This window comes from Pelobates fuscus, chromosome 6 (genome assembly GCF_036172605.1).
Source record: "Pelobates fuscus isolate aPelFus1 chromosome 6, aPelFus1.pri, whole genome shotgun sequence".
In the NCBI taxonomy this organism is placed as follows: domain Eukaryota; kingdom Metazoa; phylum Chordata; class Amphibia; order Anura; family Pelobatidae; genus Pelobates; species Pelobates fuscus.
This window is the reverse complement of record NC_086322.1, coordinates 117,256,107-117,273,529: the sequence shown is the minus strand read 5'-3', so window position 1 is coordinate 117,273,529 and position 17,423 is coordinate 117,256,107. Positions and strand designations below refer to the sequence as shown.

The window sequence follows — 17,423 nt, the reverse complement described above, 5'->3', positions numbered from 1 at the left end:
TTCGTGGGGGCCCCACGAACCCAGGTGTGACAGGACGTACCCTGTCCGTCATTTCATTTTTGGAGGCATGTTTTCCCACGTTGTGGGTTTTGCACGTGGCTTTACGGCCCTCTCTGCATACAGGGGGCTCATCTGCGGCCCTGGCGTGGGTTATATTGGGGTTAGATGCCTTAATGGCGTTCGAAATGGAGTGGGATATGTTGTCAGACATAACCCCCATTGCGTTATGTCTGACAACATTTTCTGACCGATTTTTGACATAGTGGCATCTAGGAGCGAGTGGAACTCCTCTGAGTCCAGATGCTCCAGAGAGTTCACCGCGTCCCCTTGCAGGGTTAAGGGCTCAGACCCTGTGGTCCTCAAGTGGGCTTTGGCGTCCCCCTTATCACTGGGGCCAGGGGCAGAATATTCACTAGTGTTCTGCATTTTAGGAAGCTAAGAGTGCGTGACACAGTAGCTAATAAGAGTTAACCTTCTGCAGTAGCAGTAGAGAAAAGGTTAACAGGGGCCGGAGACAAGGCAACAGAAAAAACAGAGACAAAAAACTTGCACTGTCAGCTTACCGAGTGTTCCCTCAGGAATGGCTTCTGGGGGCACTGGCAAGCTGACAGGCAGGTTAGGCAAACCAATCAGCTTGCACCTTCTAATCGGCTGTGCAAGCTGAGGTAGAAAAAAGAGCGGCAAAATCTTGTTATGCCGCCCCTTTAAATGGCTGCCGTCCTGTGGGGCCGCGACCGCGCATGCGCGGCACCCGTATGCAGAGTGCAGCGGCGGGAAAATCCCCTGAAGAGAGACCGGGCTCTTCCCCGAGGCTTCCCTGCGGCGAGATGGACAGAGAGGGTAATAAACTACCCGGTGGAACTCGCGGGACCGGCACACCCGCTGGGGGGGGGGGGGGCGGCGGGAAACGCGGGGAAGAGGCTCCCTGACGGAGGGAAGACCCTCAGGGAGGTAAGCCAAACGCCAAGGCGTTATACAGTAAAAAACATCAATTAACAGTCAAATATCACTTTACAATACATTCCTAATCACAAGATATTGTAATGGAAAATAAAGGTGTACTTAGCTGAGGCAGCAGCAAAGAAAGAGGAAAAGGAGGAGGTTACATGGAAGGATATAAGACTAGGACTGTTCCTATTGGTTAAAGGATAATGATGTAATGTTAACCCTGTGAGGGTAGTTATGCATGTTTCTTTTTTTCCTACAAATAAACACCATAGCTTTTTCTTTGCTGCTGAGGAATAAAAGAAAGAGATAAGCCTAATAAGAGCCTCCGTGTCCTTTAATAAAATTTGCTGATTATGATTGGAAGGGCAGTGGTTCGGCCCACATGGATTAGAGATCCACTTTTGTGGGACTTTCTTGATTATTATATAAGATGGACACTGATATTTAGTTATGTTTTCTTATCTACCTTGTTTCTATACCTCCTTTTTTTCTGTGTTTTATACTGTCTCTCGTTTGATATTTAAATATTTCACCATATTATCTGTTTTTATATTTTTTTTATCAAATACTGTCTGCGCCTTTTTTTTTATATACCTGTTAAAGCTTAAAGACCAATTTCTCTGCTTAAAGGAACACTATAGTCACCTAAATTACTTTAGCTAAATAAAGCAGTTCTAGTGTATAGATCAGGGATAGGCAACCTTCGGCACTCCAGATGTTGTGCACTACATCCCCCATAATGCCCTTACACCCATAATGCTGGCAAAGCATTATGGGAGGTGTAATCCAAAACATCTGCAGTGCCGAAGGCTGCCTATGCCTGGTATAGATCATTCCCCTGCAATTTCACGGCTCAATTCACTGTCATTTAGGAGTTAAATCACTTTGTTTCTGTTTATGCAGCCCTAGCCACACCTCCCCTGGCTATGATTGACAGAACCTGCATGAAAAAAAAAAAACAGGTTTCACTTTCGAACAGATGTAATTTACCTTAAATAATTGTATCTCAATCTCTAAATTGAACTTTAATCACATACAGGAGGCTCTTGCAGGGTCTAGCAAGCTATTAACATAGCAGGGGATAAGAAAATCTTAATTAAACAGAACTTGCAATAAAGAGCCTAAATAGGGCTCTCTTTACAGGAAGTGTTTATGGAAGGCTGTGCAAGTCACATGCAGGGAGGTGTGACTAGGGTTCATAAACAAATGGATTTAAAGGACCACTCTAGGCACCCAGACCACTTCAGCTTAATGAAGTGGTCTGGGTGCCAGGTCCCTCTAGGATTAACCCTTTTTTTTATAAACATAGCAGTTTCAGAGAAACTGCTATGTTTATACTGAGGGTTAATCCAGCCTCCAAAACCTCTAGTGGCTGTCTCATTGACAGCCGCTAGAGGCGCTTGCGTGCTTCTCACTGTGAAAATCACAGTGAGAGCACGCAAGCGTCCATAGGAAAGCATTGTAAATGCTTTCCTATGCGACTGGCTGAATGCGAGCGCGGCTCCTGCTGCGCATGCGCATTCAGCCGATGACGTCGCAAGGAAGAAGGAGAGGAGGAGGGAAGCTCCCCGCCCGGCGCTGGAGAAAGAGGTAAGTTTAACCCCTTCCTCCCCCCAGAGCCCGGCGGGAGTGGGACCCTGAGGGTGGGGGCACCCTCAGGGCACTATAGTGCCAGGAAAACGAGTATGTTTTCCTGGCACTATAGTGGTCCTTTAACTCCTAAATGGCAGAGGATTTAGCAGTGAGGCTGCAGGGGTATGTTCTATACACCAAAACTGCTTCATTAAGTTAGTTTTTCAGGTGACTATAGTGTCCCTTTAACCCCTTCACGACGGGTGACGGACGAGGTCCGTCATCCAGGGGATACCCTTAACGACGGATGACGGACCTCGTCCGTCACGCGGTAAAATTAACCCCAGATCGCCGCAATCGCGGCGATCGTGGGGTTAATGGTGCTCCGGTCTGCCTCTGTATTAGAGGCAGACCGGGAGCACCGGATCGGGCTGTCCCAGTACATGTGCCCGCTCTGACAGCATGTCTGAGCGGGCACATGTGCTCTGCATACTCACCTCCGCCTCCCTGCACTTCCGGGTTCAGTGTGAAGTGCAGGGAGACGGATCTTCAGTGATCCTGCCCCCTGGTGTGTAAAAAAAAAAGTTAAATTAAAATCCCACCCCCCTTTACCCATATTAATAAAAAAATTAACCCCTTCCCTGCCAATTGATCACTGACTACAGTGATCAATTGGCAGGGATTACATTTTAATATGATCTGATTTTTTTTTTTAACCCCTGAGGGTTAATTTTTTTTTTTTTTTTTTAATCCTCAGGGGTTAAATTTATTTTATTAATTAATTTAAATATTTTAAAATTATACATTTAGCTAGCTGGGGAGGGTGGAAGTTAGTGGGGAATTGGGGGATTTAGTGTTAGGCTAACTAGGGGTTAACGTTAAAAAAGTTTTAAAATAAGCTTTAAAAAGTTTAAAAAAGTTTTAATAACGTTTAAGTAAAAAATAAAAAAAAATAAACCCTTTACCCAGTCCAAATAAAAATTAACCCCTTCCCTGCCAGTCTATCACTGCCTACAGTGATCAAAATACAGATCACAGTATTATACTGTGATCTAATTTTTTTTAACCCCTGACGATTAACTTTTATTTATTTTTTAACCCTCAGGGGTTAAATTAATTTAATTAACTAATTTAAATATTGTATAATTAAATATTTTGCTAGCTGGGGTGAGTGGGAGTTATGGGAAAATGGGGAATTTACTGTTAGTGCTGCTTACTGCTAGTTAGGGGTTAACGGTAAAAGAAAAAGCTTAGAAAAATGTTAAATCTGTAAAAAAAAAGTTTTACGAAAGTTTAGGAAACTTTAAAAAAATGAATAAACAAAACAAAAGTTTAAAAAATAGTTTTAAAAAGTAAAAAAAGTTTTAAAAAGCTAAAAAATGTATTTAATAACGCTCATTACCACTACACCTGGTACAAGCTAACGGAAAAATGATCCCACGCTAAGGTTCAAAATATGCCTTTTGAAATACCCTGGGATGTCTTCTTTAAGAAATGGTATGGCTTTATGGGGTATTTGGATTATATAGCCTGGTAAAATACTCTAAAATGGGACATGGGCACAGCGTAAAAATTTAAAGTTTGAAAAAAACTGGAATGACTATGTCCCAAATGTGCCCCTCTGATGTCCACATATACCTGGCAAAGGTACATACGGGGGTATTTTTGTACTCAGCTGACATAGCTGAGCAACATATGAAGTATTATACAGTCGTAGCACACATAAGGTTTGCAAAATATACTGTGCAAACTCACTTTGTGTGTCAAAAAGGCAGAAAAAACGCTTATTACCACTACACCTGGTACAAGCTAGCGGAAAAATTATCCCACGCTAAGGTTCAAAATATGCCTTTTGAAAAACCCTGGGGTGTCTACTTTAAGAAATGGTAGGCCTTTGTGGGGTAGTTTGAATTTAAAACTTACGAAGATGCTTGGAAATTGCACATAGGCCCAGCGTCAAAATTCAAAGTTCTGTAAAAACTGATATGGCTTGGTCTCCAATATGCCACTGTAGCTTCACAAAATAGTGCCAAAGACATTCATTGGGGATGTCTTTTTAGAAGACTTAGCTGAGCATAATTTGGAGGTTTTGAACTTAATGGCACATATGAAATATACAAAATGCCCAGCAAAAATGCAATCCGTATGTCAAAAAATGCACAAAATTATTTTTTACCACATACTTTGGCATATATTGGTGAAAAAATGGGGGCATGCTAAGGCACAATATGCACCTTATGATATACCCTGGAGTGTCTACTTTTACAAATGGTAGGCCTTTGTGGTTTTTTTATTTAAATTTTTTTTAAAAATTTCTATCTCAAGCTATTTCTGGAAGGCATTAAGCAGCACGGTGGCATTATGGTATTTGACAGGCAGAAACAGACCCACACAAGATAGTGGCATATGCTGATGATCTCCTGTTTTTTTGTTGGGCAACCCCAGATTTCTGAATATTTTGCACAGGAACATGCCTCCTTGCAAGATCATTTATCCTTCCAATGGTGCAGGGATAGAATAAAAGAGGAATATGGAGATGTCATGAATCTACTTCCCTCAGCTCCTTCAGAGCTGCAGGGAATCGGCTTACTGGTGAGGGCAGTATGTTTCATGGTTTTGGTGAATGAATGTCTTACAGAGGGTTCTTTACTTACTTCCGACTATAACCCTTTATTATCCTGAGGGCCTTCTTTAGGTCTTTGAGGACTATGTTCCTTGCTTATGTTTGGAATTTGGGATCTGCAGGCTCAAAATTGACTCCCTGTACTTACCCAAAGAAGGGGGGTGGAGGTTACCTTCACTAATTAGATACTACAATGTCATACACATATTGCGAGTAATAGACTGGGCCCAACAAAGCAACCATCCTAAATGTATGTCCTCTGAGCTGGAGGATTCTGTCGACTCACTGCTGGTGTGGCTGTACAGGAAACATTGTCCTTTGCTACTATGAGCTCACCCCACAATCAGGGCGATCGTGCAAATTTGCAGCCCTACGATCAGGCCTTAACACCGATCACAACTTTCATAGGGTACTTAGTAGTCTCAAACAATTATGCCTCCTGAGGGAGCATCTAGACAGGGACAGATCTTCCTTGTATAAGCTCTGCCTGAAAGTAGTACAGACTCCCCCCTAGGTTTACAGCTGACTGGGAGGGGGGCTTTGGGAGGACATTCTCGGACAAACAGTAGGAAAGTGTGTTTATGTTGGCGCTTAAGTTCTCTTAAAACTCAGAGATTCGACTCGCACACACATGCAAGAACATTACACGCATTTACAGACAGATAACTCAGGCTCCAACTGCAAAGTGTAAGTCCGTCCTGCTCCTCCCCCTTAAGCTTCTCCCCACCCCCCACCTCTCTTTCTTTCTCTCTCCTTCTCTTTCACTACCTCATACTGCATTTCACCTCTACTAAAATAAAGGAAAACTCATGCCTCAACCTCAGCACTCTCGATCGTGGCATTAGTACTAAAAGTACAAACTACGGATAGGGAACGGCACTAATACGCAACGTTGAGATACAATGGCCAGGTACTGGCGAAAACACCACCAACAGCAACCTGAAGAACTGAATGTGTATATCATGTGGGGGGCCCCTGGCGAGTGTCGGGGTGGGAACGAGTGGCCGGCTGTGTGTGGCCGTCTTGGCGGCTGTGCAGGGCCATCTTTGGTGTATCTGTGTGGCCGCCTGGATGTCCGCGCATGGAGGCTGTGGCTCTGGTACACAAACGTAATGATACCTGTATATAACCACTGTGAAGGCTTTCTGTAACCACCCTATTGAATGTAAATAGACAGCTTACAATGAACATGTGACCTTCTTGGCATCCCTGTGTGGCCGCCCCTCTGTATATGTGTAACCGATTTGTAAAATGTGCATGGCTAACTCGGCATCTTTACTAGACTTTCTCAGAGACTAAGCAAAATCGATTGAATATGTTTCCCTATGTATATGTTAACATGAGCAATGTGCTCACTTTTGTACCCAGTTTGTGCATGACCTGACAAAGAATTAAAAAAAAACAAAAAACTCAGAGATTAAAGAAATGAACTACAAACTGTTGACAAGGTGATACAGGATCCCAATGATCTTGAACAAATTTGATCCATTGGTCTTGGGTACATGATGGCGATATGGGGGTGGAGAGGGCTCCCTAATTCATATTTGGTGGGCTTGTCCACAGATAATCCCTTACTGTAGGTCTGTCCATAGACAGATGGCCAAGTTATTTGGATGGCTTTTTCTTTAAACCCTAAATTCATCCTGCTCCACCATACACCCTTTTTAATAGCTAAATACAAAAGAAGAATCACTAGGCTCCAATAGAAGACAGAAAAGGCACAGATAACGCTTTTGTAGCAGTTCCTGGACAGAGTCGATAACTTTGTCACGCCAACCACAGGTCGCGCTTACTGCGCTGGTGGGGATCCAGGGAGTGCAGCTGCAGACATCATCTCTGGCAGCGATGCTCGCTTCCGTCGTGTTAACTCATGCATTAAAGCCATTAAAAGGCTTCACCTAGAACCATCCTCTCACCTCTATATCACGATAGGAAAACGGCCCAAAAAGAATAAAGCTGTTCTGGGCTCTGGATCCCGATATATTGGTGATTACATGCATGGAGGCCTCCCGTGCGTTGCGCCCAAAATGGCAGAGCAACATGTGGAGGACTTGTCGCCTGAGGAGGAATCCTCCATGGATACCTTGGATGATAGCCCCGCAACCGGCGGCCTGCATCTGGAGCCCTCGGACGAGGAAGCTAACACTCCAGCCACAAAGGGCGATAAAACACTGCTGTGGGGCAGGGCTAGCTGAGATACAGAGCAGACGTGCATGTGTGTTGCTCCGGCTCCACGCACTGAAAAATAAGCTTTTTCACCAAATCTAGCACCTCGGAAAAGAATCCAAAAACGCTTTACTGCCTCCCTAAGTGCAATGGGGCGCAAACACAAAATAAAATGCTAGCCCAGAGAGTGTAAACCACCCCAATATTAGACTCTCTTTTGACCAGCCACAATCCCGCAACAAAATGGCGCAGAGCAGGCCACATGGCTCCAGAGACTCCATAGACAAAGAGGATTTGCCCCAAACTACCAGTGGAGTATACCTGAGGGCAGACTCGGACGCTTCTCCCTCCACGAAGGGAGACATTAAGAAACTCCTCCAGGACCGAAGAGCAGTGTGGAAGGCAGACCTGGCGGGGGTGCAGATGGAAGTTGGCGGGCTGCGGCAGCGGAATCCAGAGAGGAAAACCGGGAGCAGCGCCTGACTGACACCCACTCCCAGGTGGAAGCCCTTACGCAACAGGTCCAATGTCTCTCCCGTACTGTGGCATCACTGGAGGCACGACACCGCCGGAGGAATGTCCGGATCCGGGGAGCACCAGAGACAGTGAGCCCGGAGGCCCTACTGGACTTCGCCCACAAGGTGACACAAGCAATGGGGGTCAGGAAAGCAGGAGACTCACCGCAATTCCTACCAGTCACCAGGCTCCTGAGAGAGCGCGGCATCCGGTACTGATGGGGAGTCCTGGGAACCCTGGTGGTGCCACGGGGGGATGAGATCCATGTCCTATCAGCCTCAGAGGGCCCAGCTCACTTTCTGCAGCAACTTCAGCTGCCCCTCTACTCATCCAGCCATTAACACAACAGGAGCGGAACCGGGGACCTAAGGCGACCAAGCTGACAGGGGACACTGACTCTGGGGCGATGGCTGGAGGAGCAGCTCCCAGGCTGCAGAGCCCTCCATAAGACCAAGCAGGCAGATGGTCTCTAGGGGCCTTCATATAGCAGCGATGCTGACTGGGATCCTTGGGGTCCCACTGCTATACAGTTGCGGACAGACAACTATGAATGTTTCTACCTGCCACTAGTTTATGTTTAAAGTGCATTTTGACAGTCTCATAGCACCATAAAGTTTAAGGGTTGTTTTAGCCTTGTTGCAGTATGGTGAGGCGCAGGGGGAAAGGAACACACTTGCTAACTTACCTATTATGACATCTTAAGGAAAAAGGAGAGGGTACACACGAAGGCATGTAAAACTACACCGAGCAGGTGGCCTCCTGTCCCAGTCATATCACCCTCGTGGTTGATGGGGCTGACCCACTAACCTACCCAGAGGAGCTTAAGCACCCCATCGTTAATGGCCAATTGTCTCCCCATATGCCACTGAGTGCTATGTTTTCCCCTAAATGACAGCCCATTTGATAGTTGGCCTCCAATGTTATAATACGAGCGCACTAGAAATCTAAATACTGCAGTTTAACTGTTGTTGGGACACAGGCAGACCCTGCCTTTTTGCGCACTGCCATACCCACAGGTATTAGTTCACCTTCAATTCAAGGACTCTGCCCTTAATCAGAGGCATGGAGGTATAATGATTTTGTCTCTAGCTTTATCTGCCCACGCAGGGAGTACCCTTGACCAGCAGCTACACATGTTGAAGCCTTGCATTGCTAGTTATACCTGCCTAACGTGCACCGCACACGACAAATGACATATGTACATATTGCCTGACACTTTACCTGTTTATTTACAACCATATGCCAGCTTGCAAGCCAACCAGAACTCTGCAACCACCTGAGAAACATACCATTCTTATCTTATTATGTTAATACATTATATTTTTTATTTTAAGACATCATAATCCTATTTTGAATAATTTTTGAGCAACACACTGGCCTTCTACAATGATTTGTCTAGGCCTACCATGCTCTGGAGGCAATGATGCTCCCTGTTACTAGCATGCTACGGAAGAGGAAGATTCCATATCGCTGGGGGTCACCAAAGATGAGACAATCCACAAGCTCTATTCACCAGTGGAGGATCAACAGTTTCTACTCCAGCAGGGCCTGTCTATGCCAGCAGACCAGTTGTGGGATAATCCACGGAGTCCTCAATGGGATGTGGATAATATCACCCCGTTTGAGCCAGCGAGAGGTCCAGCTAACTGAACTGAAGGAACTGTGCCACACACCCTATATAGTCACGGTTGGTTATAAGTTTCCATTCGTAACCCCTTTTCTATTAGTTAATTTTAATCCATACCATACTCAAGATAGTCATAGGCTTGTACCCTTCCGTAGCTGGATCCCGATGTTGACATCAGCACGAGCAGACAATCACTTTTCTATGTAGACATAGCTCGTTTTAGATTTCCTTTCATTGAACATAAATTATATTCTTATTATTGTTATTATTTTCTATTAATGCTAACACATTATAGAGATGCTATTATAGGGACATACCCCCTCCCAGCAACAGGGTCAGCAAACCCCATTCAACTGCCAGGGTTCTCATATCCCCGACCACCTAGCGCACACACATCCGAATCAAGTTAACCCGGCTCATACTTTGCACTCCCTTCCCTCCCCGTCCCCCACCTATCAGCGTCTACTGCTACTGGAGCCAAATTGCTTAAGCTTATTATATTCTAACCGAGAGAATATCTCGCTAACATACTCACCATGACCCCAGAGGTCCACTTTCATTTAAACTTTACTACATATGATCAGCATAACTAAAATAAAAGTGCATCAAAACATAAGAAAGGGTAAATGAAGGTTAAGGGGAATCATAGGAGGCGAGGGGTCCACAATGTATAAAAATGCCATGGAGCTGCGAATAGGCAGAAAGCAAAACTTGGAGCATGTAGATACGCCCAGGGCTGCAACAGGCCTGAAAACATAAAAGAAAGCCAGAAATGCAAGAGAAGCACTAGTGGTATGTGAAGTCAGTATGCATCTAATATTCAAGGGAGCAAAGATAGAAAACGTTCAATTTGTGTATCCTGCAGAGGCATAACTAGAAACCTCTGGGTTCCGCTGTAAGAATTGCCTTGTACCCAGCCTCTCCATGTGTCTCATTCTCCTCCCCCCAGTCTCTCCATATGTCTCGTTCTCCTCCCCCCAGCCCCTCCATGTGTCTCATTCCCCCCCATACCCTCCATGTGTCTCATTTCCCCCCCATCCCCTCCATGTGTCTCATTCCCTCCATGTGTCTCATTCCCCCCATCCCCTCCATGTGTCTCATTCCCCCCCAGCCCCTCCATGTGTCTCATTCTTCCCCCCAGCCCATCCATATGTCTCATTCTTCCCCCCCCCATCCCCTCCATGTGTCTCATTCTTCCCCCCCATCCCCTCCATGTCTCATTCTTCCCCCCCATCCCCTCCATGTGTCTCATTCTTCCCCCCCATCCCCTCCATGTGTCTCATTCTTCCCCCCCATCCCCTCCATGTGTCTCATTCTCCCCCCATCCCCTCCATGTGTCTCATTCTTCCCCCTCCATCCCCTCCATGTGTCTCATTCTCCCCCCCCATCCCCTCCATGTGTCTCATTCTCCCCCCCCATCCCCTCCATGTGTCTCATTCTCCCCCCCCATCCCCTCCATGTGTCTCATTCTCCCCCCCCCATCCCCTCCATGTGTCTCATTCTTCCCCCCATCCCCTCCATGTGTCTCATTCTTCCCCCCCCCCATCCCCTCCATGTGTCTCATTCTTCCTCCATATGTCTCATTCCCCATCCCCCTCTTTCTTGTATCTGCTCATCTCAGAGAGGACCGCAATAACTAGTTTGACAGGAACTGCTTGTTGCTCTTAGTAAGCACTTCCTGTCAGACTGCGCACAACACAGCCCGGGCCCTAAAGTAATGCTGGAGCATCTGTCACAGGGGTCGACAGGGCAGTCGGGTCTGGTCGCAGCTGTGACCTCTGCGACTGCAGTAGTGGCAATGACACCATGATGGTGTCAGATATGTGAGATCCTGTGATCTGATATCCTTTTCTATTAGATGTTCTTTGCTGCTGTTTGGGAAATAAAGAGTTAAAATCACAGTATATGTCTCCGTAATTTGAGATAAAATTGTGTGCATATGCAAGTATATTTATTAGTATAGTTTTAGCATATAATATATATATATATATTTTTGTTCTTACCCTCTCTGTCAGGTCTTTTATTATTGCTTGGCATAAGAAGAAAAAAAAAAAAAAATCTATCTGTCCCACCCAAGGAACATGTATGTCTGAATGTGATTTCAATATTTACTTTCTGATATAGTTTGCTACTGTAATAGCAGTTCTATACTTCCATCCAGGTAGTCAAGTAGCTAAATGGAGTCTGAACAGCTATTCCAAAGAAGTTACTATCGCAACAGTTACAACAGCATTACAAGTGCAAGCAGTGATGAAGAGCTTCTTGATGGAGCTGGTGGGATGATGGACTTCCATACATTGGAAGACGACAACTTGCTAGATGGTGATGCGTCCATGGGTAAGCCTTTTTGTTGGTTCTATTTGTACATTCTAATCATCCAGGATATCATCTATTATCTACCAGAGACACCCCCCTTCCTCAAAAAAACTATTTTTGTTATATTTTGAATTTTCTGTTGGTTATATTATATGTTAAGATTCTGGTTTCCTTACGGCTATTCTGAACACACAAGCAAAGACCATAACAAAATTGTTTTAAATGATGTTTGAATACCTTATTTACACTGCTGTGAACAAGTATACTTGTGTAAATTTGTATTTATTTTAGTACTATTTTTCTCTCTCAACCTGCCTTGTATGATTGTTAGTAACTCACACTGCCTTCCTCCATAGAAGATTCCTCCCCTAAAAATAAATGTTTTTATTCTGGCTTAGTTAGTAAGTTGAATAAGCCTTATTCTGTGATGTTGACTTCCTTGTAAGCGCAATGGGAAGCTTTCTTGAATCCTGAAAGAAAGCAAAGCTTCCTTTTGCAGATCACTAAAGATAAAGCCAAAAATATCTCAAGCAAGCGTGCTGTCATAGAAAATATGTGTGCTGTAATACAGGGCTTGACAAATTTGTTTAGAATCTAGGAGCCAGCTAAAAAAAGTTAGGAGCCAAATGCTAGGAGTTAGGAGCCAACGAGAAAATGCAATACTTAAAGGGACACTATAGTCACTATAACGACTACAGTTTGATGTAGTTGTTCTAGTGTCTATAGCCTGTCCCTGCAGGCGTTTCAATGTAAACACTGCCTTTTCCGTGAAAAGGCAGAGTTTACATTTCTGCTTGGTAACCCCTCTAGTCATTTAGACAGCTACTAGAGAGTCCTGGGTCACTACTGCACCACGTACAGCACTCAGGTTCAGTGTCTCCAAGCTCTGCATGGAGACGCTGAATGTTCCTCATAGAGATTCATTAATTTAATGCACCTCTATGAGGAGATGCGGATTGGTACATTTGCTGCGCATGCACAAAATCCTTCCAATGCTTTCCTAAGGGAAAGAATTGGTGTCACGACTGCTAGTGAGGTCCAGCACGCAGAACTATGTAACATCTACATAGACAGAACAGAAAATGATAGAATGTAAACCGGTCCTTACAATGGCCGGACTAATACGTTAAAGGCAGAGAATGGTCATGGGATAGCAGAGGTTAAGGAAGCCAGAAATATACAATACCATTTAACAAGCCAAGTTAGGGAAACCAGAAATCAGAATAGTCAGGAATACTGGGAAAAATCTAAAACAGGACAAGAAAACGCACTCTTGGGAACCAGGAACAGAAACCAAGACAGGGCAATGAACTAGGGAACTTCAGGGATTTAAATATCCCTCCTTTGACTGTGATTGGTCAGAGGGTGACCTCTGACCCCAGAACGTGCGTGTGTCTGTGACCCTGGGGACCACATGGTCGGCGCCATCTTTAATCCGGGCAGACGGCCAGGAGAACCCGGCTGAGCAGCTCCCGACTCGCCGCTGAGCAGGCAAGCTCAGTTCGTCGGCATGGTCACAACGGTCTGGTGCGACCGCACCTTGCGGCGAGCCGAGGGGCCTTGACAATTGGCATAGCTGAGATCATAAAGATTGATAATCTCAGCCATGGCGAAACTGGCATGGCGTGGGAAAATGGGGGGGGGGGGGGGAGAAAGGTGATTAAAAACACCTTCCTCATGCGATTGGAGGGGGCAGGTACCCAAACGCACACACTCTCTCACACATACTACGCTGACAACAGGATTCCACGCACACATTGACAGACTCGCACAACAAACTCTGACAGGCGCTCACACGTACGCTCTTGACAGGCTCTTGCGCGCGCGCACACACACACATTTTTGTTTTAATTGAAACCCACTCAGCCTTCCTACCTTTGGGCGATCTGAGTGGGATTTATCTGGGGTCTAGTGGGGCTGCTCTCTTCCGGTGTGCGAAGGAGCAGTACTCTGCCTGTAGTTCATCTGCTTCCTCGCGCTCTGTAATGATGCCGGGGCCAGAATGACGTAATATTCCGGCTCCTGTCATCATCAGACAGTGCAAGGGAGCAGAGAGCAGCTGCAGGCAGAGTACTGCTCCCTCACGCGCCGCCTGCCTCCATGTTTCTCAGGGCGGGCAGCCGGCCGCCTCCAACAAAGCTTGTCTTTGTTGCTTTAGCTGCATCTCCATACTGAGATATATCACCACCATTATGTTCTCCTAAGTCCGTGTGTAGTTTGTTGTTGCATGTATGGGACTTCGAGCCCAGAGAACAACACGCATAATTCATTCTGTTTCCTGAATTGTGAGCCAAACCTTGTGAGATGACAGCCAAAACAGATGTAAATTCATCAAACACTTTTTTTTGACTGGTGAATTGTGTGTAAATTAGCTTGACAGATACTTGTTTAAGTTTGACCATTTCCAAATTCACGCTATACATCGGAAAAGGTACTCGCTAATTTTTCTGATATAGTAAAATACTGGCCTGTGTGATTTCTTTTTTTTATAGGATGCACGCACATAGGAGGCAAAACCTGGAGCAATAATGCTGGTGTCTGTGGACTTTAGAAAACTCCACAAGCAGCATGTAGCCTTGGTGCCCACCTCCTTACACTCTGGCCTGAATACCTGGTCTGTAGATTGGCCAAGCTATCAATACTCAGTGCAGAGCTTTGCCTTCCTTCCTTCTGACATTTAATAGTTCAGCTGGTTACTGGTGGCGGAATAGTGGAAAAAGAGGCAAAGAATAGATGCTGTGTCATGTCCCTACCTCCTCAACTGACAGCATTGCAGTGTGGGGGGGGGGGGGTTCAAAGTTTTACATCGAAGACTGATAGCTCAGCCATGCTGCCTGTACTATGGTAGGATAACTTTCCGACAGCTGGCATGGTGCAACCCTTTTTACTTCTAAAGTGCCAGGAAAACAAACTCCTTTTCCTGGCACTATAGGGTTATTAGGTGTCCCCCTCCCGCGGGGCTGAAGGGGTTAAAATCAGTTTGGATTCCAGAAGCCCTGTTCGACAGCCACAGAGGGCAGACTGGAACTGCAATGTTCTACATTGCAGCACTAAGTGCAAAATGGTTAAAGCACTCCGAATACTTCAATTAACTGAAGTGGTCTGGGTGCCTACAGTGTCCCTTTAAAAAAGAAAAAAAATGCCACTCTCTTTGGATAGCCTGTTAACCACTTTTTGGTTTTCTTTAATCCACATCCATACCCCAGAGTGTCCTCGTCTAATGCAGGCTTATATATAGCGTAGCATTCTGCAAAGCCTTTACTTTATTGTACATAAATTACAAAGATTACAGCATGCCCAGGCGTGAATAAAAATGTATGTGATCTGATTTCCAAAATACTCCCTCAACCTATAAGTCAGTTTGGACATCTGAATGCCTGGAAAGGTCTGTGAAATAAAGTTTCGAAAATACTAGCTGATCATGTGAATTGCACTTTACATTAGTCATGAATGTTGATTACTTAATTTTATATTATATTGCACGTGCACACATGAACACCACTGACATAGCACACAAACACACGACACCAAACATACACACATACAGAGACTGCATGCAAACCTAAAATGTAAACATAAACAGGGTGCAAACAAAACTCACAGGAATTTAAATGAAGTAAATGTGCTTAAAATATGAAATGCTAAATATTACGTAATTAAAAAAAAAAATCTTACTAATGGAGATTCATCTCACAATAAAAATGTACTAAATAAAAAAGAAAATTGAATTGCAAGTGATGCAACTTTTATAAGTAACATTATGAAAGGGTGAGGTCCTACAGATATGGTCCGTGTATAGTGCACTGCTAATAAGACTGGGAGAGTGGTCTTAAATAAAGCTGGAGAATAATGCTGGCAGGTGCTTCAATATACTAGTCTAACAGCTAGAGGTCAGAATTTAACAAGCTCTATCAAAAAGGAAAGTTTTTAGGTATTTTAGCTATAACTTAAAGGGACCTATAGGCACCCAGACTACTTCAGCTCATTGAAGTGGTCAGGATGCAGTGTCACAGTCCCCTTTAGTCCTGCAATGGAAATATTTACAGTTTTTGAGAAACTGCAATAATTATATTGCAGGACTAATCATTTCCAGCTTGCTGTGGGGAGGGCCCAATGTGCTAATGCACCGTGCATGCGCCTTAGCGTTCCAGATGATGCTAGATGATACAGAGTGCTGACCCAGGGGGAACTATAATGTAAAGAATACAGATTTCTATTCCTTACACTATAGAATTCCTTTAAAATAAAAACTAAGATTGCGTGTGTGTATAAAAAATATATATAATTATATTTTATGTATGCAGAGCTTTACCTGATCTGCACCTTAACCATGTGGTCACATTTTGCAGTTACATGGGTATACAGATATTTTGTCTGTGTTTGTATATACCCCCTCCCTCCTTTGTGAAAGTGTTTTTGTTTTGTGTGTGCATTTGTTGATAGCTTGTATAAGCATCCAACAGCTAACATCCTGGTTTTGTGACGACTACCTACATTTTCCATCCTGAATTACACCTGAAATGGTTTTCCATAGTCTTTGTGAAGCATGTCATTTTCTGCTAAATTTGCACTGTTCCACCTAGACCAAAATAAACAGCCCAACATTGTTCCATCTTGCTAAGTCATCTCCTACAAATTTAACCTATCAATCAAGCCGCTTACATTAGCTTCGAACTCTAAAATCTTATTGCTTTGTATGATCTTGCTTGCAATAAGCACACTCCTTTTTCTTCCTCGTTTGATTGCATTGTCGTAAAATGAAATGTATATCTGTACTCCTGTATGACACTTCTTTGGAATAAGATGGTACTTTTTAATAAATAGTGTACAGCTGTCTACATTTTAATGGTGCCAGGTACACATTAGCAAAATGCCGGCATCTTAGTGATGTCACCCTCTCTGTTTAAAGGAAAAGGAGTATGATTAAAAATTTAATAGTTTGGTAAACTATTTTTGTTTTTCTCTTTTGAATTACCGGGGTCTATAACGTACCAGTTTTCAAATAATGCAGCTGTCTAATAAACATGTAGGCGAATCTGTGTAAATCACCTATGTGTTAGATTATGCTATCAGGACTTTCCCAGTCAGCGCTGTATAGATCTTGTCATGTATTCCCAGGCCTTTAACATACAGGATAAACCTGTATGCTGAGTTATATTTCTCGTACATTCTCCTTCACAAGATTGCCAATTGCCATTTGACCCTTGCCTCTAGATAGGATTAAATATTGACTTTTTGCTTCCTAACACCATGTCTATTTATATATTTGCTGCTGGAAGGCTGATGACTGATGATCTGCTAATATGGTGTTGACTAGGTAATAGACCATAAATGCAAAAAAATCCCAGCAGTTACCAGACAGGTAGATGATCTTTGGCTTCTTGTGATATATATTTTTCATGGGTTTGTGAGTCATTTGCTGTTATTCCTTCAATTCTCCACTAGTCTTGATGTGCTGAATATAGTGAAAGTGTTCCCTTTGTGTAGAGTTTCCCCCAATATAATGGATGCAACCAGTCGTATTGGGTAAAAGCAGCAATCTGAACTTGATTAGGCCACACTCTTCTTATGCAGTGCCCCTAGTATGGGGTTTCTAATACAAAATCACAGGGGTTTCCTTCCCTCAAGCCATTGTTTGAGATATAGTTGAGCTCC

The 17,423-nt window shown here is 44.2% G+C and overlaps 1 protein-coding gene across 5 annotated transcripts in view; it reads left to right on the top strand.

Annotated features, from left to right (window-relative positions):
• Window positions 1–17,423, top strand: part of CLCN3 (chloride voltage-gated channel 3) — a 126,931-nt gene that overhangs the window by 22,447 nt on the left and 87,061 nt on the right. For all 5 annotated transcript variants that reach the window (XM_063458184.1, XM_063458180.1, XM_063458183.1 and 2 more), the window contains exon 2: window positions 11,614–11,789. In XM_063458184.1, coding sequence (XP_063314254.1) covers window positions 11,630–11,789 — 160 coding nt within the window. In that variant the 5' untranslated portion in view covers window positions 11,614–11,629. The remainder of the gene's footprint in view (window positions 1–11,613; window positions 11,790–17,423) is intronic.